The 26,198-nt window shown below is 39.3% G+C and overlaps 1 protein-coding gene across 6 annotated transcripts in view; it reads right to left on the minus strand.

The window, feature by feature from the left end:
• DENND4A (DENN domain containing 4A) overlaps positions 1-26,198 on the minus strand; it is a 112,969-nt gene that overhangs the window by 21,645 nt on the left and 65,126 nt on the right. For 2 of the 6 annotated variants that reach the window (XM_004711931.4, XM_045285850.1), the window contains exons 14-23: positions 25,364-25,497; positions 22,983-23,118; positions 22,421-22,627; positions 22,202-22,330; positions 20,874-21,015; positions 20,142-20,270; positions 15,045-15,164; positions 14,031-14,162; positions 3,830-4,944; positions 3,349-3,538 (exon numbers count right to left, since the gene is read on the minus strand). In XM_004711931.4, coding sequence (XP_004711988.1) covers positions 3,349-3,538; positions 3,830-4,944; positions 14,031-14,162; positions 15,045-15,164; positions 20,142-20,270; positions 20,874-21,015; positions 22,202-22,330; positions 22,421-22,627; positions 22,983-23,118; positions 25,364-25,497 — 2,434 coding nt within the window. Of the gene's footprint in view, positions 1-3,348; positions 3,539-3,829; positions 4,945-14,030; positions 14,163-15,044; positions 15,165-20,141; positions 20,274-20,873; positions 21,016-22,201; positions 22,331-22,420; positions 22,628-22,982; positions 23,119-25,363; positions 25,498-26,198 lie in introns of all 6 variants that reach the window. The other 4 variants (XM_030884326.2, XM_045285849.1, XM_004711932.4 and 1 more) reach the window with 2 other exon arrangements.

Genomic DNA, 26,198 nt, shown 5'->3' on the forward strand with positions numbered 1-26,198 from the left:
CTAGGTATGTTCACTAGGTTCTATCCATGTATCAAGCACTTTCTGTGTCTGTGAGCAGCCCCGGTTTCCGTGAGAGAAGGTAGTGGCAGTCTGCTTCTGGGGATTTATAACCTTGCAAACACTCTGTCCCAGAAATGTACTCTACTCTTCTGGCTCCTAGGTCTGTTCACTAAGTCCTGTACACTTAGTTGGCATTTTCTATATATACAGTGTCTATATACACAGGCTAGAAGCATGCCAGTTGTATGTAATTACTATTGTACTCTTTCCATCTTTCCATGTTTAAAATACAGGGTAGTGTCATAGGTCTAAAAAGTATAAAAAGATAATTTTATTTTAAAATCACAAACAGATTTAATGATATTTCTTTACCTTTTACAAGGGGGTTTTATCTGATATAGTAATCTTACTCTTAAACACTAGGAAATAAGTTTTTAAGAATACGCCCAAGAGCAATGGGTATTAAAACCTCAACCAAACCTGCTGCTAGTGCTCACAGTGATCTCCTAGGGTAGAGTCGGACTCCTGCATCCGACTCACAGCACAGAGAGCCACGGTGGTGCAATGGGTAAGCTTTCTGACTATTAACTGAAAGGTTGGCAGTTCAAGCTTACCAGTCATTCCCTGAGACAAAGATGTGGCAATGTTTCCATAAAAATTACAGCCTTGTAAACCCTATCGATCAGTTCTACTATATCCTATAGGGTTGCTATGAATCAATTCGAGGGCAATGAGTTTTTAAATAGTTATCTCTACAGAAGCAGTCAAATAGAAAACACTATGCCATCAGGGCTCCTTAATGGGACATCAGTACGAATGAAAACAACAAAAATGAAATGCACTCATTCTGTAACTGAGTTGAAGCCGACTGCAGGGCCGGGCACAACTGCCCCTAGGGGTTTCCAAGATGGTAACTCCTTACAGGAGTGGGGAGTCTCATCTTTCTCCTGAGGAGTGGCTGGTGGTTTCATATTGATAACCTTTTGGTTCCTAGCCCAATGGGTAACCACTATGCAACCAGGGCTTCACAAAACTAGGGGCACTTTATAATCAAATCAATTGTTACAGTGGCTGCATTTTGCTGGGGAAATTGGATGTAATCTTTATCTCTCTGCACTTTTTTTTCCCTATAGCTATTGAATTTTGTGAACACTGATTTTTTTTTTTAATAAACATAAAAGTTTGTGTGTGTGTGGGAGAAGTAATGATATAAATTACCACTTCAGAGGAAATAAATATAGACAAACATGTCAAACAACATCCCTTGGATGCAACCTGCATAATCCATATAATACTTGATTGCTTCAACAAATATGTGACAAGGTAAAAAAGAAAGGATAACCCCAGAACTACTACTGATGCAAGGCCCTGCTATCTGAAACTGCCTGAGAGGACGAGGGGGAGAATGATCACGGGGTCTAAAACCAGCCCTACAATGCTCAGAACTGGTGGTAACCACACTTCATTCCCTTGCACAGTCCTAATAATTCTCTGTACCCCCTTTCTGCTAAAGCTAGCTCAAATTTGTCTCTACTACCCAAACAACCTTGACTACACAATCACTTATGTAGAAGGTCTACCTTTTTTTCGCCTAGTTACTCTAAAGAATGAATATTCATTTTAATATGAATCAGGTTGTGAGTTAATTTTTGACTACACAATAAATTGCTCTGGTATGCTAATGCTAAAAAAGAAGATGGAAGATTAATCACCTAATTTCTTCAACAAACAGACATCAATGAGGAAAAAAAGAACAAAGACTAAAGGAGACTTGGCAAATTTGGTTGGTAATAATTACATCGATCCAATACAGTATGTGGACATTTTTTGAAGCACCTATAAAAATAGAACAGAACTGCTCCATATGGTTTGTTCTCTTTACCCACAAAGTCCAATATATTTACTACCTGGCCCTTTATAGAACAAGTTTGTGGATCCCTGAAGCAGAAAGTTTTCACTCCTTCAAGTGTTCCCCACAGCCCCATCAATGCGGTTTTCTACAGCTATAATCTTGACAAAGGCAGACTGCCTCACCCTTCTTTCATATGGCAGCCAGTGGCTTCCCCAGCCAGCAGCCCCGGAGCTTAACCCACTGTGTCACCAAGTGTCCTTTCACATCACATACTAGGATAAATTTCAAATGGATTAAATATCTAAGTAAGGAGTCAAACCCAGTTAACAGTCTTGTTTGTGTTTGGCCATGAGTGAAGAGTAGTTTTTAATGTTTTAAAAGTAAAGATAAGAAAAAGAAAGCATATGACAGAGGTATAGGTAAAGACAAAGCCTACAATATTTACTAACATGGATTAATTCTCTAATATAAAAAACTGCTAAAACGGGGAAAGGCAGAGGAGGGAAGGACCAAAGGACAGTTCAGAGAAAAAGAGATGCAAATGGTCCTTAATCATGTAAATCAACAGTCTCATAAGAAAAATAGAAATTAAACTGGAATACATTTCTTACGTATTAGACTTGCAATAGTACAAAAGTCTGCCTACACACTGTGCTGAAGGGCTGTGGGGATGAAGGGACTTTCACCACAGCCACATGCCTACGGAAGGGGACTTGGCAGATCAATTCAAAGAACCTTGACATATTTCCCAATGATACACTGACAAAATACAGCATGGCCTAGATGCATTGTAGCAAACAGGAAACTTAATGTCCACCAGGAAGGAAACATTTAAAATAAACTATGCTCCACACCAACAAAAGACTACAGCCAAGAAAACCTAAAGGGACAATCAACGCAACCACACCTAACAACAAACTTCACAGGATTTTTATGCCTCTGGAAATGCATGTGGGCAAGAAAACAAAGTGGTAGCTAAGGGTTAGTTTTTATTTTATTTACTCTTAGTTTATTTATTTTATTTTTGGCTTGTGACTCTGCCAAGGAAATCCCTGTATAATTATGAAATGTCACATTATTATTTTTAACTTAAAAATATACTTTTGAAAAAACAAAATAAGATGATGACACATGGAGACAAAGATGGACTATGGACATCTCTATATGATGACGTGGAATGACAAGAATGACAGAGATAACTGTTAGGCCAAAAAAAGCAAGGGCCAGGATAGTATGCTATCTTTTGCGTAAGACAGCAAGGAGGTATAAGCACACACACACAAATATGTGTCTATATGTTTTAAAGCGACAATGGGGGGCTAATTTTCTGAGCACAGGGAGGAATCAGGCTGGGTTTCATTGTTGTGACTGTGGAGCCACGCCAGTATTTCACACATTTAAACACAGTCATAGCATAAAAACAGAACGAGTGACAGTCTTGTGAAACCAGGGAAACTACAAATGAAACACAGTGGGACAGCACCGTTGGGACAGACCTTCTAAGGAGGCAGCGCTGTCCAGGCTGGTCTGGCTGAGGCCCGTCCCCCTCGTTCTTGAAGTGGCACTGCTCTCTTGAGAGGAAGCAGCTCCTTCCAACTGAGGGCAGACATCTTCATCTACTGAAGAGGTAGATTCAGAATCCTGGGCTCCCACTGAAGAAAGACTGGTACGATCAGAACTTTGCTCCTAAGAACACAATTATAAGCTTAATTTCCTAAAGTTATTTAAAAGATTCACTTCTAAAGCAGAGAAAACAGGGTTTTACAAGCTTGTGAGTGAGCGGGCAACTAAAATGCAGCTATATAAATGATTCCTTGAGTCTCTTTTTACATAACTGTGACTAAGGAGCATGTTAAAATAGGTATTCTTTCAAGTAAAGCAGCTTAATTTTTTTTTTCTTTCTGGAGGTGGGGTTACCATGGGGCAAGAGGATGTTTGAAAGGAAAAATAGTAGCAGTAAATACCAACAAAACTGACCTTAGATGATGTGGTATACATGGCAAATCTTGAATACCATTTGCTTGCTTTCTCCGCCACGCCTTTTCCAGCAGTGAACATACTATTCCTTAGAACATCTAGTTTAGGTACAAGTAATGCATCTAGATTAAATGAAGGTGCGGAGTGGGTTAGCGTCTCTCGAGACCCTTCCCTCAATGGGCAAGAGGGTGAGAAGGCTGGAGAAGACCAGAGTCTGTCCCTTGGCCTGTCACTCTTCGTATAACTCTTCGATTTGGGAAGCCTCGCTGGCCGTGGAGAACTGGGGGGAAGACTGGATCTTCTACAGGCTTTGACCACAGTTGGGCTTTTCTTACTGGCTAGTTTGTCGTCACATGCATGCTGTAAATCAATGCTTGGTGTACGACTTGTCAAAGGACTGCTCATGTTATTCATATACATGACAATTTCTTCAGCTAAATCACGCCTAGTAGTTGGTGTTGAAATGCATTTGCTATCATCTTCCTCCCCCTCCTCCTGCTCCTCCTCCTCCTCCTCTTCTTTTTGCTGCTGTTTAGTTTCTGCTGCCAAAAGAGATAGGGGATCGAAGCCTGTTGCAACATCAGTTTTTTCAAAAGATTTTACTGAGAAGCTGCTGTTCATACGGCGAATGATTTTGGGATGTTGTATGGCAGCAGATCTTGCTTTTGATCTATCTGTTTCACTGTCTAAGTCTTCTAAGTCAAAAATAACAGGCGACTCCACTTTATCTGCCAAGCAGTTAGAACTATCAAAAGGTGTATCGTCGTCACTAGACTCCTTTTCTAGACTCTCTCGTTTTGATCGTAGGGGTGGCTTCCCAATATCAAGACTATTTGGTCTTGTGTCTTTCGAGACAACATTTGAAAGAATTTTTGCATCAGCTCCTAATTTCTCAACGATGTCTCCGGGGTTTGCTTCCTGGTTAATTCTGTGAAGCATAAGTCCCATTAGTACTCCTCCACTAAGATTACGGGTTCGGTTTCCCCAGGCCATTTGCTGCTCAAAATTAGGCTCATTGTCACTTTTATGTCTTTTCCTGAAGCAGCTACTTTGAATGGTCCCTGTTTCATTTGTATCTTCAAAAGATGATATTAATAGAAGCTTGGGTGTACTTTCTGTGGGGGAAAAAGAGTGTTTTAAGCAGTGAAAAATGTACTGTGTAAGTATCAGCTGTTTCAGTATGTACAATGGAAATGATAATAGTAAATTTTCACTTAGCTCTATTTGACAGAGATTATCTTAGTACTTTACTTACGATTATAGACAGTAGAAAGTTCCAAATCCTCATGAGAGAAAACTGATACACAGATTCATCTTGCCCCAAAGTTACCCAGCCTTAAGTGTAGGACTGGGATTTAAAGGGTCCAGCAGTAATGCTAAGGTTCTCAGCCATAGCCAGTGTCTTTAACCCCTTCTCCATCCCCGCCAAGCATGACCTGCGAACACCTTGCCTTCTCAAGATACCGTTCGCCGCCCCCCCCCCATCCGCTGGTGCCACAGCCAATGGGGGAAGTGCAGGCTTCTTTCAGACATAATTTATTTCTGTCTCCAAAGTTTATTAATGTGGATTCCTCTGTTCGCACTCTTTGGCTTCCTTCACCTTCTTCTGTGGTCATATGTCCCTGTCTCTTCCTCTCTCTAGCTCTCCCCTTTCTTACTTTCAGTTATTGTCTTTACTCCGTCTTCCAATCTTCCCTCACCCTGCCCCCTTTACTCTCCATTCCAATCTAAACACCCGGGCAGGTCATTAACTCTAATAAAACCTGTTAATTAAAAGCCATGCTCTGGCTCCACTTTCCTTTTATTCCCATTCTAACATAATGATGCCGAAACCTGGGAGAGGTTATTTATAGCCAGGACCATGCAGCTTCCCTGGCTGCCTCTTCTCAGGCCCATTGAAGCGAATTTCTTAAACCTCTGCAACTGTGGTTAGAAATCTTCTAACTACAAAAAAGCTGGATGAGTGTGAATATCTAAACTCTTTATCTGGGGGTCATTTGCTCTTCTTGGCCTTAAAGGGCCTAGGAAATCCTGAGCATGCAGGTCTTACACGCTTCTGCATTTGGACTTGGGGGCAATCTAAAGGGATGACTTACTGTTTTGCTATCCCCACTTCTCCCTCATGAGATACAGGGTTAATAAATTTAAAGGGAATGCTCTTTGAAGTAAGTTATCCTCTTAAAAGCTTAAATACTCACTCACACCCTCTAACATGGGTTGTATTATTGCCCTATTCCTCAATTAAGAAGTTCCCCTCTAGACAATGAAAAAAACCCATTGGCCCTACAGACCATGCTGTGCCTCAGGCAGCCTCAGTGCCTGTGGGCTCCTGCCTCCTTACAAACTCTTCATCCATTGTTCTGAAACCTTCCTACTTCCACCTCATCTCCTTCTCCTCCCACCACCTCCCCTACCATGTGATCTCCTACAACTTCTGCAGAAACTCCTTCCTCCCCCACACCATTAGTGCCTCCCCCACTCCTTCTCCTCCCTTAGCGCCATCTTCTGGGCAATCTGACACCTCTCCCTTGCTGCGGGCACCTCCATCAGTTTGAGTTCAGTTCTTCCCTGCACAGACGCGGCTTCTTTGAATCCAAAGATTCCATCCTCAAACCCTGCCCACTTCCTTCCTTTCCGTTAAGTCACGGAAGCAGAGAGGCTAGTAAAAATGCATACTCCTTTCTCAAATGTATGATTTATCTGTTCTAGGAAGATGTCTGGAATCTTTACCTTTGACTTAGACACTTATATGAAAGAGTTTAAATTCTCACTCAGTCTTACAATCTTACCTGGCAAAGTATTTATATTATAACTACTCTGTCTCCCAAAGGCAGGGAGAATGGCTGGACAATGCCAGTACAGAGATGCAATAGAATTCATGCCTAGAACCCGAAAGAAAATTCAGCAGTTTTAAATAGCTTCTGGGAGACTTTTCATGAATTCATCAGTGTTAGTCCTCCACAGTAGGTAGTACTACATTCCCTCATCCACACCTTATCTCATGGTTACTTCCCAACATGAGGAAAAAACTTTAAAAATTGCTGGTTGTTACCCTTCAAAGCACAATGGGTGTATCTGAACCATTTAACGGTGGGCCCTATGTGGGTGAGTCACTTGGACCCTGCTTTCCCCCAGAGCCCGGCCTAGAATACAATCAAAAGGGGACTCTAGGGAGCTGATTGCCTTTTCTGCCAGAAAGTGGGAAGGATGATCTCGTTCACAGTGTCTCTGTAGCGACCTGCTCAAGAAGCTCCTTGTAGGGCTCCTAGACTTAGCCATGAAGACCTGGAGGTGCTCTAAGACAAAGGCTTCGCAAAGCCCACCGCCTGCACAGCCTGACGAAACGCGCAGTTTCCTCCAGTTCTTTAATGCCCCCCCCCCACTATCATGACCCCAATTCTACCTCACAGATCCAGCTCGACCAGAGCATGTACATGGGTACAGATAAGAGCTCGAAACACAGGGAATCCAGATAAACCCCTCAGGACCAATAATGAGAGTAGCACTATCAGGAGGGCCAGGGGAAGGTGGGAGGAGAAAGGGGGGGACTGATTACAATGACTGACATATAATCTCCTCCCAGGGGGATGAACAACAGAAAAGTGGGTGAGGGGAGACTGGTTGGTGTAAGACATAAAAAAAAAATAATTTATAAATTATCAAGGGTTCATGAGGGGGGGAGGGGAGAGGAGGGGGAAATGAGCTGATACTAATGGCTCAAGTAGAAAGGAAATGTTTTGAAAATGATGATGGCAGCATATGTACAAATGTGCTTGACACAATGTATGGATGGATGGATTGTCGTAAGAGCTATAAGAGCCCCCAATAAAATGATTTAAAAAAATCACCCATCTCATGCCCAGGGTAATTATTGCCATCTCAAGTAAGCCCATTTTTTTGCTTTCCGCATATTTTACATTACTTACACATTTATGATATACTTCGTTAGTACCCACCACTTTTCCAAGAGTCACAGGTATAGTAAACATAGCCACTCATTGAATAAACACTTTCATGGAGCCTGTATAATCTCACACCAGCTTCTAATCATGACATATTGCCTCATCCCCTTACTGGGCAGAGATAGTCTAAATTCAAAACAGGAATATCTATGCAATTGACAAAAGCCTCCCAGGCTCTGAACCCATTACTTGTCTTACAAGCAGCGCCAGACACGCTGCCTGTCTTCATTTCTCCCCCAAATAATTCTAAGTGTCCCAACACCCCTCACTGATTCTTCCCCTTTACCACCTGCTCAGGGTAACCCACGTGTATGGGATGTCGCTGAACCTTCATTTGCTTTGCATTATCAGTCTATTTTACATCAGGTTAAAAAAACCCTTTGAAATTTCCTAACATGCTTCAGTACTCTAGCACCCTCTGACACTTAAAAATCCTTAAACCTCTAATCTCAAAACTCCTCAAGATGGGCCTGTTGGGACCCACACACTCTCCCGACAACACGCCAATCCTGCAGTCATTAAGCCTGGTGGCAGCGACAGCGGTGATCAAGGTCTTAAAGCCACCAACTCTGCTGTTCTGCCTATTCATCCCGTCATTCCCAACTCTTCCATTCTCTTCTCCACTGTTGCACCCAAGACGCTGAAGACGTGCACCAATCACACCGGCTTAAATGTTATGTTAGCGGCAAAAAATCACAGGCACCAAGAAGTGAAGTTCCAAAGACAGTGAGTGGAAAAGATTTGGTAAGCAGAGAGGGAAAAAGAAAGTAGTTTTGACTTTAAAGTAGAATGTCTGGCTGTGGCAGGATGTGGAAAATGGAAAAGACGAACTTGAGGGCACGCAGTGCGTTGCAGGTGGTTTGAGGAAAGGTGGACTTGACTTGTCCGGGTTTACGAACCTGCAAATGAGTGGTTTGTCTTAGAGTGTACCAAGGATGGAGGGCACGCAGTACGTTGCAGAAGGTTTGAGGAAAGTGGATTTTATAGGCCGTGGTTTACAGGACCTGCAAATGATGAGTTTTTACAAGAACAATGATAACTGATATGAGATCTTAAGCTTCATGGCCCCTACCACTTACGGAACTTCTAAGTTTAATATACATATAATCGTGCTTCGGCCCGTTTATCTCGCTGTTTTCAAAGGTTTTTGCGCACGTGTCTTCATCACCAGGCGCATGGAGACGCAGGCGGCTGGATTCCAGCCCGAGTGCTCACCGGACTCTGCCGAAACAGGACGCTTTTAAGTTGTTCATCGCCCACGTCCAGCAGAAAGTAATTACAGAAGAAGAAGAAAACCTCACTCATGGTCCATATTACTAAAAGGCAGGAATAAAGAGCCTGGCAGTAACACTAAGGTTCTCAGCCACGGCCGGCGTCTCTAACCCCTTCTCCATCCCTGCCAAGCCTAACATGACGCCTCACCCTCTCAATGCGGGATTCCTTTGTTTGCACTCTGACTTCCTTGACCTTCTGGTGTGGCAGCATGTCCCTCTGTTTCTTCCTCTCTCTTAGCTTCCCTTTCTTACTTTGGGCTATTCTCTCTTTACTCTGTCTTCCAATCTTCCTTCACCCTGGCCCCTTTACTCTCATTCTAATCTAAACACCCGGCAGGTTTTTAACTCTAATAAAATCTGTTAATTAAAACTCATGCTCTAGTTCCACTTTCCTTTTATTCCCTTTCTAACCAAATTCAAATCCAGGTTGACTGAGTATAAAGGGGATCCTCCTATCCACCATGATGCACTGTTTTTATAAAATTTATAAATAAAGATTATGATTTACTCCTGTTATATTTAACAGTAGGAACCCTGGTGGTACAGCAACTACGTATTGGGCTACTAACTGAACAAACCCACAAGCACAAGAAAGACGTGGCTGTTTGATTATAAAAAAAATTATGATTATGATGTGAGTCTTCTAAAGTATTAGTCTAGATATATTATCAACCATTCCTACATGCTTTATCCAACAGAATTTGTTCTCTATTACCAGGCAACTACTTTTTCTTCCCATGTGACACAGAGATGACAAGACAAGCAGACACTTGAATATGAATACGTTAAGCAAAGGTTGCTAGAGAAAGAGACCATAAAAGCCCTACAAATTAATATTGTTTAACAAGAATATTGCCAACACGGAAAAGAAAAGCACAGAGAATAAAATGTTATTCAGTAACAGATTATGCTTCAGGATACAAGTGCAGGAGGTGAGACTTACTCAATGTGACTCTTCTAGTCGGTCTCTCACTCCCAATGACCTTTCCCTGCATGGCCACAGACAGTGGGGAAAGATACTGAAAGGATTCACCGGTGAGTAATTACAAACAGGATTCACTGGAGGGCCATTCTGCTTATGTATGAAATGAGCCCTCTGAGAAGCAGGAGGAGGGATTCCATTACCAGCAAGAGCCAGGAGTGGGGCAGTCCTCTGGACCTGAGATCTCTGTGCAGTGAACCTCCTGGATCCACAAGACAGCGATGCCATCAAAGGAGCAGCAACAGAACTAGGAGCTGGAGCGATGGGTTTCCAAACCCAGGAGCAAGTAACAATGAGTGATTTTGTGCAGGAAGCTAGCTTGTGGGGCAGGGTGCCTCTGGGCATTTAGTGTGGGGAAGCGGGGCTTGCTGACCCAGGGAAGTGGAACTGAGTGCCTTCAGGCTAGAGCTTACAGGGGTAAGGTGCCTCTGGGCAGTTAATTCAGGGAGCTTGGTTTGCTGACACTTGGAGCTTAAGCTGAATGTCTTTTGGTTGAGGGTTATGGCAGAGTGGTATGCGCTCTGGGCATCTAACTAGCATACCTGAAAGAACTTCGTAATAAGTCTTGATAGACAACTCAACCCTGAGCATTTCTCACTGGCATTACGTCCTTAAAAAGCCCTTTAATCATGAATTTTGTCTGTGAGTCCCATGTAGTCATTGCAATGGACATCAAAACCCAGAGAAGTAAATAGAGGACACTGATTAAGACACATCAGTAAGAAACGAAGTCACTAGAATAGCCTTTCTTACGGCACTCTGGGAAATGTTGTTAGGCTCATACTATCAAAGCGTGAGGGGAATCTTACAGTCCAAAGCTAACCCTTTGGAATTGCATTCAAATAGATGTGGCAGAGTTCCTCGGTAAAGTCAGTATTATGCTGTGGCCTGAAGACAAATAGCTGGTTATCAGACTATACTGGGGATTGGCAAACTCTTTTCAAATCAAACCCTGAGGACTGTATTTTTGCACAGCAGCTAATCATTTTTAAAAATTATGCAGCTGCATGTACCTCCCCCCCCCCACACACACACAGCATATGAGGCAGCATCTGGATGTGGCCTGCAGAGCCTAAAGAATTTACTCTCTGCTTTTTGCAAGAAGAGCGTGGACACACCAAGATGGTATCCTCGGACATACCAAGTTTATATATATGCTGAGTTCCAGTAGACTAGGCTGAAAACGGTGCTAACTGAGCCTGTCCCTGCTAATGGCCCTAATTGTACCACTGTAACAAAGTAAAAAAATTGAATTATGGCCAGTATTTATTTATTTTAAATTGTTTTATTGGGGGCTCATACAACTCGTATCACAATCCATACATCCATCCATCGTGTCAAGCACATTTGTACATTTGTTGGATGGGTAGTATTTATATGGGTCATGATCTCCTCATGCCAAATTAAGTCAGAAACAACATTTAAGATCTCAATGTTAAGATGATTTCCCCCAAGCCAATTACAGAGCAACTTAATCCTGATTTGGCCCAGGTCTTTAGCAATTTCATTAATCTGAAAACAAGAAAATTATTGGATCCAGCAGCAGAACTACCAATGGCAGCCCCTGCCATTGTGTTTGTTTACAAAGTTTGCTCCACCCTCTCCTCCTGTCCAGCTGAACTCTAGGACTTTACATCATCCCCACCTGCTGCTGCAAATGGATCCCTAAGTCTGTCAAAGGGCTATATTCTTCCCCTTGCTCAAAAACTTACAATCAGGACCATGCGCGGGGAGCTTCTTTCTATCTGCTTCTCTCCTGCCAGTCTCTTTGATGCACCAGTGTTATTAACTCTGTCTCTGCAGAGCTTCACTGCAGTCCAGCAATGTTTCTGCTTTAACTCTCCTGTTCTGTTGAGGTGGCGGCTCCTGTGCTCCCTATCCGTCTCCCTCTCACTTTCACGTGGCTAGTCCCCTAGCTTCAGACAAAGGGCTGGCTCTAACTTTGCTCTATGCAACTATCCTAAATTCCTTTCATCTCACCTTCTCCATACATCCCATTTCCCAAAATAAAACCTATTAATTAAAGATCTCCCTCTGTCTCTCGTCTCTGAAAAACCTTACAAAATGACCTGAAGTTAAGCCAAGGATGCAGGCTGCCAAGGATTGCCAACAGAAATTGTACAGGAAGAAAGAAAATCCAACTAAGAAACACAGGCAAAATAAATAGTTAAAGACATAATGAATCCTCTCTCTTCTTGACTTTCACAAGGTAGCACCTAATTGCTTTTTACCTTGGTCTGTTACAGCTTTTCTGCCTTTTTGTTGAGTACTGTACTGCTTCTTATACCAGGCTATCAAGTGTTAGAGTTCCTTAAAACTTGATCCTAGCTCCTTTCTTATCATGCTCTGCTGGGAGTGACCATTGTCTACCTCACAACACTCTGAAAGCCAAACAAACTAGAACCTACTCTATAGGTAGTAACCTGGCTAGAATGCTAATTTTGTAACAATTGGTTAGAAAGGTCAGAATTTGATCAGTAACTATCAGCTTCCCTATTATTTAGTTTAAAGTTTTTATTGTGGTGGAGTATAGTCACGTTTTCCACTGAAAGCATTTTTAGGTGTAGAATTCTGTTAATTACATTCACCATGAAGTGCTTTCATTACTACTGTTTCCTAACCTTTTCATCACCCTCAACACAAACCTGCCCCCTTTCAATTTCCTTTTTTCACACGCCTGAAGTAACCATAAAGGCCTCTGGTCTTTACGCATTTGCCTATTCTGGCTATTTTACATAAGTGGGGTCCTACATTACTTTTCCTTTTGTGTCTGACTTATTTCAATCAGCATAATTGTTTCCATGTTCATCTAAACTATCTGGTAAAACTATATTGTTTTCTCTGGATAAACAAGAACAACACAAATATTAAGGAACTACAAGCTTCATTTCAAAATTGGCAAACTGCCCTCATGGGGCCCTGGTGATGTAGTGGTTACAACTTGGGCTGTGAGCCAGATGGTAGGCAAGTTTGAAACCATCAGGAGAAAGACCGGGCTTTTGTAAATAGTCTTGGAAACCACAGGGAGTAGCTATGAGTCAGCACTGACTCAATGGCAGTGAGCTGAGTATGCTGCCCTCAGAGTGATTATTTTCCTGCCTCTACTTCACCCTTCCATAAAGTCCCAACATTTTGGGTAGTTTGGATATCTAAGCTCAAAAAGATATTTGTAGATTGTATGTGTCTCTACATTTAGTAAAATAAAATCTTGAATAAACTAGGTTATAAAATAATAGAATTCAAGCTACTAAGTTAGATCATGACAAGCTGCACAAGTATGCTCAACAAAAACAAACACTAGAAAACTTCAGAATAAAGACATTAAAAATGCCCATCTGCAGACAACTGGACATAGCTTGCAGAGGGGTAGAGGGGAGGAGATGAGTCACTTAGGGTTCAGTATAGCAATAATGAAACCCACATAATGCTTCCTCTCCACAACTACCATGACCCCAATTCTACCTTGCAAACCTGGTTAGACCAGAGGATGCACAGCGGTACATATGGGAACTGGAAACGCGGGGAATCTAGGACAGATGAACCCCTAAGGACCAGAGGTGACAGTGGCGATACCGGGAGGGAAGGTGGGGGGTAAAAAGGGGGAATTGATGACAAGGAACTACATATAACCTCCTCTCTGGGGGATGGGCAACAGAAGCGTGGGTAAAGGGAGAGCCGGGCAGTGTAAGATAAGATATAATAATAATTTATAAATTAATAAGGGTTCATGAGGGAGGGGGATGGGGAGGGAGGAGGAGGGAAAAAAAGGAAAATGAGCTAATTCCAGGAACCCAAGAGGAAAGCGAATTTTGAGAATGATGAGGGCAACAAATGTATAAGTGTGCTTTACATAATTGATCTACATATTGTGATGAATTGTATGAGCCCCAATAAAATGATTAAAAAATTTTCACTAGAAATATAGATACAATTCAGTATACATTCAAGAGCTGTACACTGTATGCATTTAACTAACAACTCACCTGTGCTTTCTCTCGCTATTTCATCAGCACGGCTGTTACTTGTACCACTGAGACGGACTATACTGGAAGAGCTCTGGTAATTGAGCTTTGGAAGGCAATCAACACTTCCTTTTGTACTTTCATTTTCTGACACTGTTAAAGATAAAAATGAAAATGTTAATAAAATGAATTATCTATAGATTTTAGGAGACAAAAAGAAAAGTAGCTTTTGGTTATTAATATTTCTGCATAAAAATAGGTGAAAAAGTTAAGGAAACACTAGACATCTCTGTATCTATTTGTCAAGCAAAAATATGGGACTGCATTTACTTATAGCTCAAATGACTAATTCCTGGTCATGTCAATGATCCAAGGCACTAAGAGACTGTTCTTAACAAGCACATGAGATCAAAAGGGAAGTAGCTGTACAGGGCTCAATCTCAAAAGACAGGAAGGACTGGAAAGAAAAAGGAGTGTAACAGAAAACACAGGAGGAAGGGGATGCTGCCACTTTTCTGGGGCCGCAGTCAGTATCAGGAATCAAAATGTGTATGAATCGAATGAAAACTCAATTCACATTGTAAGCTTTCCCTCAAATCACAATAAAAGTTTAAGAAGGTATAAAAAGAGACTAGGCTTATAATTCTAAATAATAATAATTATTAAAGTTGACTCCTGATCAAAGTTCATTTCTGTTAACTAACTTATAAAAATGTAATTTTCCCTCTCTGGTTGTGAAACAGTAGTTTTGGGAGATGGAGGAGGACAACAGGGGCACATTACATTAACAAACTCATTAAATTAAAATATCGTTAACCTCAGAAAAGAGTCATGTTTCAAGAAATAAATAGCATTTACCCTAACAGTATTTGAGAAGAAGAAGGCATTTGTATGTTAATATATTCGATGGCACAGAAGCCTTGTAATGGGTGAAGAGACGGACTTACAGTGGAAAAGTGAGAAATAAACGAGCACTTTTATACTCGTCACTTGTATTTTCTATAAGTTCACACAATTTATATCAATAATACTCACAGGAACTACCATCACTTCCTTTCCTATCTTCTTTTTCTTCTCGAATGTCCTCACTAGATGTATCCCCTCTTCTAACTTCATCTTTAGACAATGAATTATAGCCAAGATCAGACTGACCACCTGGAGGGAAAAAAAGAAACAAAATTCTATGCTATTTATTCCTGAGGGAAGAGGGGCGGGGAGGGAGGGAAAAAATGAGCTGGATACCAACGGCTCAAGTAGAAAGCAAATGCTTTGAGAATGATGATGGGAACAAATGTACAAATGTGCTTGACACAATGGATGTATGTATCGATTGTGATAAGAGTTGTACGGGCCTCCAATAAAATGATCTAAAAAAATTCTATGCTGTTTGTTATAAGCTTATTTAGTAAGAATAAATAGAATTAAACATAACACATTTGGGTTTGTATTGGCTCATAGAAAATTTTCTACATAAATATTCCAGTGGAAAGAAGAGTTTTGTTAGTCAACACCAAGGGTCTCTCAATACTAAAATGAGAATTTGTGGTAGTTACATAATCTGTTGTGAATTTGAAACTTAAGAGTGAAGGGGTGGAGTTCAGCCTGTCAGTCACGTTGCAGCTTGATGACCTCATCTGAAGGTGCTAAGGAGATATATATAGCTTACTGGAATTGAGACACACACTCACTCCCTGGGAGCCATCAATGACAATGAGCCTGATGGAGTGTAGTCAGAGCCCAGAGCTGGAGACCCACACCAGCACTGAGATGCTTCCACTGCCACTGGATCCACAAGACTTTCTACCCACTGGTCTGTGATCTTCCTGCATTCCGTGTCACTGCATGTATTTCATGAATCTGAAGAGTAATTTATAGATTGGTATCGGACCTATGGGCTAATATCGGACTTATGGGCTTGATCTGGACGGGCTGGGATGTGTCAAAAGTAACTACGTTCATTCACACGACTCTGTGAGTACTAAGAACCACAGAAAAACCAGACCGTCTCCATACAAATCCTTAGCCTTTCTGGGTGAAAGTCTTGGGTTCCAACTAAGATATGGAGAAATCTGCAGGGAATTAAAAATAGAAGGTTCACACACAGATCATTACAACTGAGTATCCAAATAATTTTGCTTAAAAAATTTGAGTTTATTTAAATCTATTAATAATAAAATTTTCTGTTAAAATCCATCTAATTAACTGAAATTAATTTTAAAATTAAGATGTTAGGGTTATTATAATAAAGGAAAAATTACTTTAAATGAGAAAACTTCAAAAACATTTTGAGGCTTTCTACTATTTTCAGCAAATTATTTTCATTGAATTGATATCAAATGATAAGGTTTTGAATTCTAGTTCTCTAATTTAGAAGATACAATTTTAAGCAAATGATGTAACTTTGTTTAATATAATAACAAAAGGATGTTATATGAAGCCTATATATGAAATGGTTTTGTAAAGAATGATAATTTTGAATTTTCATTTTAAAAATCAAGCTTTCAGCTCTATTTCCAAAGAAACAAAAAACAGAAAAGGTGAGCAAAATACTGATTAAGTTCATGCTATTTTATAAGGCTCAACACAATTTTAAGATAGACATAAAATTAAGATAAAAATAGATATCTTCATTTTTAAAAAATAATGCCTCAAGCGACCACCGATCAGAGAAGCAACAAGCCCACGTGGAAGCAGCACATGGAGCCTGTGTGGTCATGCGGTGTCGACAGAATTAGGTAACGGGCACCATAAGACCCAACACACACAAAACAACACTGTTGTGAACGAAGAAGGTTCAGAGCAGAGACCCAAAACCCATGTGTAGCCAACAGGACATCCTCTGACAGAAGGGGCACGAGGAAGGGATGAGTCAACCAGGGTGCAGTATAGCACCAATGAAACACACAATATTTCTCTGGTTCTTTGAGGTTTCCTCACCACCCACCCTCATGACCCCAGTCCTGCCTTTCAATTCTGGCTAGACCAGAGCATGTACACTGGTACAGATCTGAGCTCACGACACACAGAATCCAGGTCAGATAAAACCCTCAGAAACAGAAATGGGAGTAGCGATACCAGGAGGGTAGATGGGAAAGAGAGGGGAGGAAGGGGTAACCAAGTGCAATGATTGATGCATAATCCCCCCAACTCCTGAGGGGATGAACAACAGAAACATGGGTGAAGGAAGACAGTAGTCTGTGTAAGATAGAAAAACAATAATAATTTATAATTTATCAAGGGATCATGAGGGTGGGAGGGAACATAGAGAAGCTGGTACCAAGGCTCAATATAAAGTCAATGTTTCAAAAATGATGATGGCAACATATGTACAAATAAATAGGCTTTATACAATTGATATGTGGAATGCTGTAAGAGCTTTAAGAGCCCTCAATAAAATGATTTTAAAAAAAGAAATAATGCCTGAGTATGACTAGTATAACTCTGAATGTTTAATCAAGAAATAAAAATGAACCAAGGAAGAACTGTAAAAATGATATAGAAACACAATTAGCTAATTACTTTTTTTTGGAGGCCCCGCTGGGTTAGCTAATTACTTTTAAAACGTAAATACCAAAGGAGAGATACCATTTTGATTAATGATACTATTTTGCGGAGATAGGAACCTTTGTGATTTATTTATTGCTTGGAGTCCACACCGCTGCCCCCACCCAGGAGAAATGCCCGTCTATTTGCATTGGGGGTGGAGGGGGTGTTACTGACGACAACACAGCGCTGCTGCTGCTGGTAGTGCCACTTGGACAGGAAAGGATCCAGCCCACATTGCTTAGATTTTTAAAGGTTCTGTTGGGTAAGAGCTCTGGCTCTTCTAATATATTCAAAAGTCAAGTATAATATTTTTAGATGTAATAATGCAAAGGATAGATCCATGCCAGCACGTCTTTCTTCTTGTTGTTGAACTTTATATTGTGGTTAGGATGAAAGTACATACAGCAAAGTGGATGGTCGTTATGGAGCTGATTAGCTTTCCTGTAGACACAGTTTTGCAATTATGATAGTAACTGCAATCCTTGCAATGCTGCAGCACTGCAGTCATCTCACGTCTTCCCTGGCTTCTGTTTCCATTTGCCCATTGTCCCTCCCCCTTCCTGTGTTCTGACCTTTGTTTTAGAGCAAACGCTGCTCCTTTCGGAGGTGCCCACACTGTTCCCTCAATAAACTGATTGTTTTAAGGAACCTTGGTAGCATAGTTGGAGGTGCACTGAGCTTCTAGCCATAAGATCAGGGGTTCAAATAGACTGAAAATCTCAAAAACCCAAAGAGGCAGGTCTATGCTGTTCTATAGGATTGCCATGAGTTGGCATCCACTCAATAGCAAGGAGTTTTTTTTGGTTTTGTTTATTGTTTGGCAACAGATGATCTGTAGGAGTGGGTTCAGTTCCAGGTGTGAAGGGTGTCTAGGGGCTATATTCTTGGGGGTTCCACTACTCTTTATCAGACCAGGAATTTTGTTCCACATTTTTGTCCCACTTCTATTATGATTCTGATTAGACTGGTTGTAGTAGTAGCGGGGCTACTACTACTTCCTTTTTATTTACTTATTTATTTTTTTACTACTACTTCTTTTGGTCTCAGGCTAGGAGAGGTTGTGGTCTGTGTGCTCCGTTAGACTTTTGACTTATTACTGCCTCAAGTGTGGTTTTTTTCACTCTTCTTTGCATAGGATGGGAAGAGACCGATAACTGCATCTTAGATAGTCGCTTACAAGCTCTTAAGACTCCAGTCGCTCCTCACCAAAGTAGGGTGCAGTACACTGTTTTAATGGATTGTCATGTCAATTGATGAAGATTTCCACAAACTGTGGTCCCCGGTAACACAGCGGTTACAAGTTGTGCTGCTAACCACAAGGCCAACAATGCAAACCCACCAGTTCCCACGGGGGAAAGACGCGCCTTTCTGCTCCTGGGAAGTTCTGCAGCCTTGACAATCCAGGGCAGTTCTCCCCTGCCCTATAGGGTCGCTGTGAGTAGGATATGACTGGACCTAAGGTCTCTTAGGGTCTGAGCTGAGTCACTCAGTCCTCAGTGTGTCTGTTTATGGTTACGAAGTCTGCACCCCTTCACCCTGGGCATGCTCTACTATATGCCTGTATAAATTACAGCACATCTGTATGTAATATACATATTCTGTACATACACAGGAATATCCTTAGCCAAACCTACATCTATACTCGTGGATGTACTTTCATGCACCAAGCCACGCCGATCTTACATATCTACCTGTATCTTACATATTTATCTAGATGCTCATGCATAAATTAATTCTTGTTATTATTGTTAGTGCAAGATTGGGTATATAATAGCATCATTGTGGTCATGCTGTGCTGACCATGCTGTGCTCCCCTTATTTTGTGTACTGCCTTTGCCTTCACCCAAATAATACATGTGTACTACCCAGTTAGTGATTTTCCATCTCATAAGTATGCTATTTCTTACATACTTACAAGTGTTCTTGTTCTTATTGAAAACTTGTGTATAAATCTTCTTTTTCAATGAAATTAATACCATCTGCAGTGCTGAAATGCTATTTTTAAAACAGTGAATTTTTAAAATTATAGCTGTTAATTTAAATTTTGAGTCTTTTGGTCAAGACTCAAAAGAAGTTATAAAAATAGTATACTGCAGAGAATTCTCATGTATCCTTTACCCAGTTTCCCCAAATGATATCTTAATACGCCCAGAGTGCACTGTCAAAATGATAAAACCCTAGGACAATGTCTTCTGAGGACAGGACACAGACAATGGCAAATATTACAATACCATTAGCTCAGGTACAGCGACAGGCTTTAAAAAAATTCTCCCAACATTCTTAGAATTACAAAGAAGAATTTATCCTAAGAAAATTATATAATAGAGAGGTAAGGTGAACATGAACAAAATACTTGGATAAGCTATTTTATAAGTTCTCTTTAAATGTCCATTTCTATTTGATTAAAGAATGAATAAAATTGCATATAATTATAAAGGTTAATATCAAACTAAGGGCCTAACATATAAAATTAAAAAGTGAAAGTTCACTTAACACATAATTGAAAAGAAAATATTTAGAAGAGAGGATAGCAAATTTAGTTTAAACAATGCACTCCAAGAGGTATATATTTACACATGAACAAACCTGTACTGGATCTATCATCAGCAGCATGTACTCTGATTAAGCTTGTGTTAAAAGGTGCCTGCTCCACAGTGTGTGTCCCATGACCACTATCCATGCTGCCATGACTAACAGCATCCAAGTCACTGCCATCTGCTTAAAAACACAATTTGATGGCATTTTACTACTAAAGGAGACACCAAGATATATAAAAGTTTGTTACTCAAATTAATAATCTAGTAATAACTCAAACTCAAACTCAGTGCCACCGAATCAATTCTTCCTCAAAGCGACCGTGTAGGACAGAGCAGAACTGCTCGTCTGCATTTCCAAGAATCTTTACAGAGGTAGAAAGTCACATCTTTCTCCTGCACACCATCTCGGGGTTTCAAACTGCTGACCTTGTGGTCAGCAACCTAACATATAACCCACTATGTCACCAGGGCTCCCTATTGATATAATAGTGAACATGAAAACTGCCACATAATTAGCAAAATACAAGTATAACAAGGAAACCAGTTGTGATTTAGTAGTGGACATTAAAAACAAGACCCCCAAAAGTTGATAGTTCAATAAGACAAAATGATATAATTTGATGTGCTTTCTTAAGTGGGAAAAAGTATTCTTTATTTATTTAGTGGCAATAAAAACTAGGAAATAGTCGATATTTTGAAACTATTTAAAATTTCAGAAAATGCAAAGTAAATTTATTAAGAGATAGTAAAAAACACACACATTTTAAAAACCTTTGATTACCTGAGAGAGTTGTTCGTGATAAGTGCACATGCTTCTTTAAAGCTCTCTTGAACTGTGCTACTCCCAAAACAACGTTCCTTACTCTTGTCCAAAGTACACAGCCACTATGACTTCTTGAAGGCCAGGTGCTTTCCAATACAGCCTATGCATGCAACAACAAAATACGGTTAGTAAAATATTTTTTATAAACAAGCATACACTAGCTTTAGAATTAAACTATAGAATATCAAACTATAGAATATCAAAGTAAATTAAGTAACACAAAACGGAACAGGAACACTTCTTGATTTACAAAATCAATTTTAGGTATTCTAAAGTAAATGCCAATAACTTTGCATTGTTTATTTCTGTCATTAAATTAAGGTGAAATGAGGGGACTTGTGGTACAGTGAATTACTAGGTATGGCTCTTTTAGTCATAGTCTTTTTAACTTCCACCAAATGACTGGTGGGACTAAACTAATAGGTAATATAGAACTCTAATGCCATCCCATTGGGCTTTAAATGAGCCATCGCAGAAGCAGGGACAGGGATCTCACAATGATCAAGAAAGATTAGTGCATCCTTTGGAGCCTGAGATCCCTGTGTGCTGAAGCAGAGCAGCAGCTACAGCAGAAGCAAAGGCATAAAGGGGTGCTTTCTGGCCCAAGGAACGAGCGTAACTGAGCACCTTTTAGGTAGGAAGTGGGGTGCCTCCAGGTACTTAATTGGTGGAGCTAGGTTTGTTAACCCAAGGAACAGAGTTGAGTGCATTTGGACTGAGACTTAAGGTAAAGCGGAATAACCTTTGGGCATTTATGGCAGTGCTACAAAGCTTTGTAACTGCCCAAGCAGGATAGAAACTGAGGGGCTGTTGCGGCTAAGAGACCAAGGACCAGAAAGAGGTGTGCCTGAGAACCTGGCCGAGATAAGAGGTGCTCGCGATCTGAAGAACTGCACCCTGAGCACTTCTGACCCTGTTTTCCTAATAAACACCAAAACTGTGAGGACTGTCTGTGAGTTTTGTGTGGCTATTGCAATGCACTATAGAACCCAGCAGAGAAGTATAGTGCCTTGGGATGGATTGTGGGTATTAGAATCTGTAAAGAAGATTAGAGACATGTCTGATACCAGTCTCATAGGAATCAGCCTTGGGTTGATATTGAGTTTGATTCTCTATCCCAATTGTGAAGTTAGAAGAGATCATATGTTGCCTCACACCACTCATACTGGGCTTTGAAAAGTTCATGGAAAATGGAATTAAAGAGAAAATGAAAATATTCCACAAATTCTTGAAAGTCCCCCCTGTATAATTATAAATATCACATTGTTTCTCCATCAAACTGTTACCTTGTTATAATAACCATAAGTAATGGCATTGGGGTCAATACCAGCTTTCTGCATTTCAAAAAGCACTCGAACTGCAAGCACTGGCTGATCATATTGTCCACAGAGTTGCATGAGAATACGATAACACACCTGAAAAACAGCAAGTTCAAAGTGTACAGAAACAGTCATCTATCTCCACGAATCTAGAGTGAAATAATGCATTTTAAAAGTAATTGGTACCTCATCAGGTGGATCCATCTTTTTTGAGTGCATTTTTTTAAGTACATCATATGCTGTGGTTAGAGCCCTGACTTTTGAATGGCATACTTTCACATAAGCTGGGAGACAAATAAACCACAGTCCGTAACAGTGTCGCAGCAGACACCTAGACCACATCTGAGGGATAGAAGAATACCTCTTTGCAATTTTATGGGCTGACTTAATTTCCTAGAAAAAAGATGCAAGGTTCCCATTAATAAATTGACACATTTAGGCATCCTTACTTAAATGAATGATGAACAAGTACAAGTCACATGCACTTAAACCATTTTCATAACAAAATATGTACTTAATATATTTTTAAACCTTTGCTTGAATTTGTATTATATAATATGTAAAGAGAATTAGTTAATGTCTTAGAATCAGATTTCTCTAAACAATCTTCAGAGGACTTTGGGGAGTGTAATAATCTGTTAATAGTTACATTTGGGAGTGGCAAAATTATAGTAAGGGAGTATGCATGTCAACTTTGCTTTTAGTCCTTACATTTGATTATAGGAAGAATACAACATTTTCAAAGTACCTGCTTTGTTCTTCTGAACATGGGAGAAGGACTGCTAGGACTACTTAATTTTGAGGGAAATTTTTTCTTTTTCGTTTGTAGAAATCCTTCAGGTCTCTCAAATAAATTGTTCCTAAGAACTGGAAATCCATTATAGCTACGTAGGGATGAAAACAAACAAACAAACAAAAACTCAAGTACAAATAGATGATCATACTGCTTATATACTAAACATTTACAACCAATAACTTCTTAATTTAGAACTTACGCTGAATTATCTTTCTCCATCAGGTTATAATTTAAATAGTCACACTAATGCTTTTTTTACTGTAATATTAAGAAAGGTAGTAGTCAAATACAGATTTATAAAGAAAAGCAACATACATTTAAATTTTGTTGAACTTGACATCAAAATCCAAAATAACATAAGCAAACTTTTAAATATCATTATCCATGGAAATGTACAATCTGTACAATAAACATCATAAATTGCTAAAAGGCATATCAAATCAATATTGTTCATATTGAAGCTATTGACTGAAATAATGAATTTGCTGTGAAACATCCTGTGATGCAAACAACAACTTTAAATATAGCATCTTAGCACAACACACTAGCTATCATGTTGCTCTGTACTGATTCATCAGCCCAGCTAGCAGGTTCAGGGCCTCATTTAGAAGAATGAAAACTGGAGTACTGTAGTTGGAAAGGAAGACAAGATGAGAAAACTTGGACCTTCCAGATATGGGGTGAGTAAGGTTAGAGCAAGATTTCTGGGCACTTAAAAAGCAGAAGTTCTCGTGAAAAGGTTTGTGGAAATAAAAGAAGAAGCTCCTGAGCAACAAATGGAGCCAGCTTCACTGTATTTAACGTGTACAGCTCAGTGAATAAAAAGGAACTTAATATAGGAAAATATGGTAACCTATCAGTAACTTATATTACTCTATGTAAAATCAGCAGAATAAGAAAATACTAGTAAAGATTGAATGTTAAAAAAATATCCCAAAGTAGTGCAGGAAAATTATGTGCCTTACAAAAATCCCCTGTATTACACAGTATGACAATAAGACCATTTGTCTATCTTATGAAAACATGCTATATGACTTTATACAATGCAAGTATCTGCTTCATCTTTTATTAAGAGCACTGACTGCCCATTAAAGGAATGAAAATTAAGTTGTTTTTCTAATGATGACTATGATTACGCACCAATGATATTGAGTCTCAAGAAAAGTGACTGGATTCTTTTAAGAATGACAATTTTAAAAATTAAGTAATTTTATTATTGAAGGACTAAATCTAAAATTGAAATTTAATTTATAAAGTTAAAACCAAACTAGAAAAGAAAATCAAAACTGTTTTTATTGAAATATACAGAAAGTAAAGAGAAAATCTTGTTTAGAAAAAAAGATAGAACTTAGGGGAAATAATTTAAATATCTGAAACAAATATTTTTTAAATGTGGTATGAGCAGGAATAAAGTGACCAATGCACTAATCAACATTTATAAATATCTGTAACACTACTTTTTTCATCTCTTAAATGGAAGATTTCATCCAGGTCAGAAATGAGGATGTCCTGAAAAATCTTTTTACAGTAAAACTTTCAAGCTTTAACTAAAAGGGAATGATAGATATGAAACAGTTTTAGAATCTTTAAATAAAGTAAGATAGTAGCATTGGAGAATTAAAATTTTATCATTTAAGTTACAAAAGGAAAAAAAGATTAAGTAAAAATAAAGGTATATTAGAAACCAAATAACAAATGTACTGCTGTTATTTTATTGTGCTCAGAACTTTTCTCTCTTTACCTCTAGATATGAAAACAATGTTTCATTCCAGCCTGAATACCAAGCACTTAGCCTGCCCAAACTTCCTAAATGAACAAGGATCAATGACTTAACAAGAATTCATGAAAATATTTATCATGAATATTTAGCCTAAACAATTTATAATAAAAACCAAGGTCAACAGATACTGACTCTACATTCATTTAACGCCTTTTATAAGCCAAAGTTACACTAATCAATATGTAAGTATGTGGGGGTAGGTTGGCAGTACAGTCTTGAGGCTTATAAAGGAACTAGCTTTTAGGAAGAAACAATGTAATTCTTCATTTGGGGAGGGGAAGTCTAATGAAATTTAATAAACATTTCTGAAGACAGATATTATGTGGATATAATTAGAGAGCTTCTCAAATTTATATTAGTTAGGTAAAATAATAAATGCTTTTCCTATTTATACCTCAAAATTTAATAATGGATATGATAAGCTTGCTTACTACCTAAAATTGAGAAATCTGTAAAGTAGGCTTTTTGAAAATACCACAGTCCTTAGAAAGCTACAACACAGATGTTGGCTTGCTTCTCTCTTTCAATCGCAAACACTCTGCCTCGTGAATACCTGTACTGTAAAGGGGGTTCTTCACCATTGGGTAGATGAGGGATCTCAGGTGGTGTTACAAAAACAGTATGTTCACTTCTGAAAGATTCATCCAGTTCTATAAGTCGCACATCACCACTCTTGTCCATATCTACCTGAAGTAGTTTAAAAAACATACATAGAGTTAAATAAATTTATACAACTTAATATTAAAGAGCTACCTTTAATAATAAAAAACAAATATGCAAGTTCTTATACATAATATGACAGAGAGATCTCCAAGATAAATTAAGTATAAATAGCAAGGTATACATATACATATACATACACACACACACATATATTTCTCTGAGTAAGAAAGAGGGAAAAATAGGAACCTACATGTATTTTTAATTTTATTCACATAAAGGATACTATGATTCTGGAGAAGGGGAAGAAAGAGGTGGGTTACCACAAAATAAACCCAAACTTTTAATAATTTTTGCATTTTCAATTATGAGAATGTATTATCTATTTCAGAAATAAAGAAAAATAAGCACATTTGTGTGTGTTGGGAATAGTGGGTTCTATATTTTTATTATAACTTATTCTAAATAATAAATGTCCCTAAGTTCTTCCAATTCTGTAGGGACATATTTTGGTTAACCTTCAGTCGCATCAACATGGAAAAGTTCTTAGAAGTACTGTTTTTCCCTAGGTACTATATGGCAGGTTAACATCCAGAAAAAAATACTAATTGCAGGAGCTGTGGGGAGACAGGAACTCTCATCCACTGCTGGTGGACCTGTAAGTATGTACAGCCACTATGGAAATCGATCTGGCGATATCTAAAACAGATGGAAATCGAGTTACCATA

This window comes from Echinops telfairi, unplaced genomic scaffold (genome assembly GCF_000313985.2).
Source record: "Echinops telfairi isolate 266 unplaced genomic scaffold, ASM31398v2 ScPeMD7_7475;HRSCAF=8513, whole genome shotgun sequence".
In the NCBI taxonomy this organism is placed as follows: Eukaryota; Metazoa; Chordata; class Mammalia; order Afrosoricida; family Tenrecidae; genus Echinops; species Echinops telfairi.